Genomic DNA, 3,362 nt, shown 5'->3' with positions numbered 1-3,362 from the left:
GATTTCTTTTTGTCCCATTATTTTTTCATAATTTTCATCATTCTCACTTGGACCAAATTATCTCTCACACAATGTAACACTGTCCATCAATAAAAAGGTTTAAAAAAAATACTTTGACGAGGCGGCGGGGAATTCTCATCAGCTGTGTGCTTGGCCATCAAGTGGTATTTCAGATTGGACGTGCTGCGATGATAGCTCAGTTCACAACGACAAAACACACAGTTCACTTTGGTCTTGTCAATGGAACCATTTGGCAACTTTAAAAAAAGTAAACTTTGCATCCAGAATCTTATTGGCATCCATTTCGGGGTCTTGCGCTCGCCATCCACTTAAAATGTAACGTTACTATTTGTTGCCTATTTATAATATTTTACACATGACATGAAGAATAATGTGGGCCTACATACCTTAGTGGTATTATAATTGCTTATAAATGACTGTGAGTGGATATTGGCGCACAATTCACTTTCTCAATGCACTGTACGGCTATCAAATGCTTCAATTCGGCTGCGGAGGAGATTACTCATGGTATTCGCAGCTGCTTCTGGCATCTGAAAGGGTAGTAACACCAGAAACCAGTTTATTTGATTTGCTCAACAATATTCTATAATTATGAAAATATAGGCATGTTAAGAATAGGTAAAAGTTAGGGTAGATGGGAAACAATGCAGTAAAAATGACAGAGTAATTTACATTTTTATTTTGCAACCCCCAATGGCGTCGGCTCTGGTAGCTCTAGTGTCTAAGACCAGAATATGAACACTGGCAGAAAACAATGGCTTGAAAACATAGATCAGACAAACCCTATTGTATTGTTATCTCACCTGAATGGTGACTATGCGTGGCAAAGGTTGTCGTGTGTTGGCTCCTCCCTCTATAGCAATACCAAGGGTGTTGGCATTTTTCACCACTCGTACCACGTTAGGAGTGGGCACTGGGGCCGGTGAACTATTCTGCTGGGACACAAAATGAAGAGGGGTCAGAAGTAAGAGCAATTGGAGGCAAGGTTGAATCTTATATTGTCAGCGTTGCATAATTTTGTAGATGTAGATCACACTGCAAACTTATGCACTTTTTTCTCATTTTTGATTTGATATGTGGATTGAATAAAAGCAACAGAATAGTGTTCCAGATTGCTGACCTGTAGTTCATTCACTCTGGTCCAAATCAGTGAATAAGTTTTTCCGTTGATTTGGTTTTGTTTCAAATGGGAAAAAAAATCCATGCAACAAAGTTTACTATACTTATTGGAGCAGGAAAGTAAATACAGGACAAAGGTCCTATGTTCTGGATTAATGCATATTTTATCTCCAGCTCATTTCATTGAAATCATTTTCAGACATTATTTCGCAAGCAACGTTACTACGTCTGCTCTGCTCACCGAGACTTTGCTCTGCTCTGCCAGCGTATGTGTCCAGCTTTAGCAGCGGCTGGGTTGACCACGGTAAGATTGATCGCAGTCTTTTTCTGGGAGAGTAACACTGCAAGCTGCTACAGTTTGCGTGTTCTACCCCATCGCAGATTGTAGCAGATTGAAGCACACCTGACTACAGGAGCCATTTAGCTCAGACTAGTGGAATACACATACAGTAAATGGGGCAGTTTGAGGTCGGATTGTGTTCTCACCACAAACGAACCACTCCAGAGTTCAATTGAAAGTGTTTGGTCTGCTTTTGGTGCACATCAGAATGCGATTGCTGCCTTCACACCTGCTCAAATGAACCGCACCAAGGGAGAAAACAAATCTAGTGCTATTCAACCTAATTAAATGAGGCAGGTGTTAAACCCCCCTAAGTCACATTGGGACAGGACAATCTGAACTGGTTAAGAATTAACTACAAGCAACATGGTAAATCTAATAACTTGTTGAAGAGTTTTTTTATGACAGTATGAGCCCTCACTTGTCTGGTCCCCGGAGGAGGAGCATGGACCCCTGGCTGTTCCAATTGGCCCTGCTGGTTCTTGCTGGGTCGAGGGCTGCCGTCTTTACTGAGACCTCCTGCTTCAGCTATGTCCACCCCGCTGTCCTCACTCAGAGTCTGGCCACTGTCTGAAAGCTGGGACAGGGTGGCCCCTGAATGAGACAGTGTAATGTTAATTCAATTCAATTTTATTCATAGTAAGTATATAAACAGTCAACACATACAGCTACAGAGGTATGCTCTCAGATAGTGGACTTACGTCAGCTGTAGAGAGAACCGGTTTGTTGTTTGTTTGAGGCAGGTTCATTTTAGCAACAGGCCTTATATATCAAATATTCAAAAGAACCCACAGTCACACAGGTGTCACACACCCTTTAAATGTTCCTGAAAGTTCCTCCTTCAGCTTTACCCTTGATTTTAACTCATGACATCCTTAACTGACACTGACAGATCATCTTGGGAGGGGTCATGTGACAGTGAATTTGTGTTTCCATGACAATTTTCAAATTTGTGTAACTAATTTCAGGTAAGATTCCAATGCTTACACAACATCTCCTATATTACATTTAACTTGCCCTGACCACATTAGTTGAACAGTGTCACACCTCCAGCCAATCATCATAGTCCTCTGCAGTATTTCAAGAAGTCTATCACAGCAGATATGCTTGAGTTACTGAAAGACCAAACACATTTGTACAGTGTACAAAAATCGAAACATTAAAGCAATGTTAACACCTCTGTTAAGGAACTGGAATTTTTTATTGGCCTGGCAAGAAGAATAATAAGTGTCTATCCATGCCTTAATATCTTTTGCAAACAATTCTTGGTTATCACTGCAGGGAAAAACACCTCTATTGATTATCAAATGGGGTCCTTCAGCGGGAAATAAGGCAAATGAGGCAACATGTCAAGGACAAACCCCACCCTTGAGGATTTAAGATTTGGTGATGCTGCTCTTCTTCTGGAATCTTCCGTGACTTTGCGCTATGAAGGTGGCACTAGGAAAAAAAACTCCCTTGGCATGGAAGGTGACGTTTTGGTAAAACCAATATCACAACGTATTTGCAAACAATCTGTTTTCTTCACCACCACTGGTGCTCAAGCTTCTTCACTGACAGATCTACTTTCAATGTTCTGCAGTAACAATATACATTTCTATCGTGAGTTGTTGACTGAAATGGTTTTTTGTTATCTCCAATTGTTCCGGAACTCTGACCTTAAAGAAAAATGTCTTGGTGACAGTGCTGTGCGTTTGCGTAGCACCATCTCACCATTTTCTTATAAAAGACGGTGAGAGAGCCGCCGAGATATTGACAACAGAGCAGAGTACATTTAATGCCACGGTGTCTGGTAAGTTAAATGCCAATGGCAGTTTGCTAGCTAGTTAGCTGTTAAGGACATTATGATATTTTCAAGGTGTAGTGCAGGGAAATATGATCC

General features: G+C 41.0%; 1 protein-coding gene across 1 annotated transcript in view; it reads right to left on the bottom strand.

The window, feature by feature from the left end:
* Positions 1-824: 824 nt before the first annotated feature.
* LOC116686935 (whirlin) overlaps positions 825-3,362 on the bottom strand; it is a gene marked incomplete at its 3' end in the record, with an annotated part of 136,364 nt that continues 133,826 nt past the window's right edge. Inside the window, 2 exon segments of the mRNA XM_032511953.1 lie at positions 825-953; positions 1,902-2,074. Coding sequence (XP_032367844.1) covers positions 825-953; positions 1,902-2,074 — 302 coding nt within the window.

Source organism: Etheostoma spectabile, unplaced genomic scaffold (genome assembly GCF_008692095.1).
Source record: "Etheostoma spectabile isolate EspeVRDwgs_2016 unplaced genomic scaffold, UIUC_Espe_1.0 scaffold559, whole genome shotgun sequence".
NCBI classification, from domain to species: Eukaryota; Metazoa; Chordata; class Actinopteri; order Perciformes; family Percidae; genus Etheostoma; species Etheostoma spectabile.
This window is presented reverse-complemented; position numbering and strand designations above follow the sequence as displayed.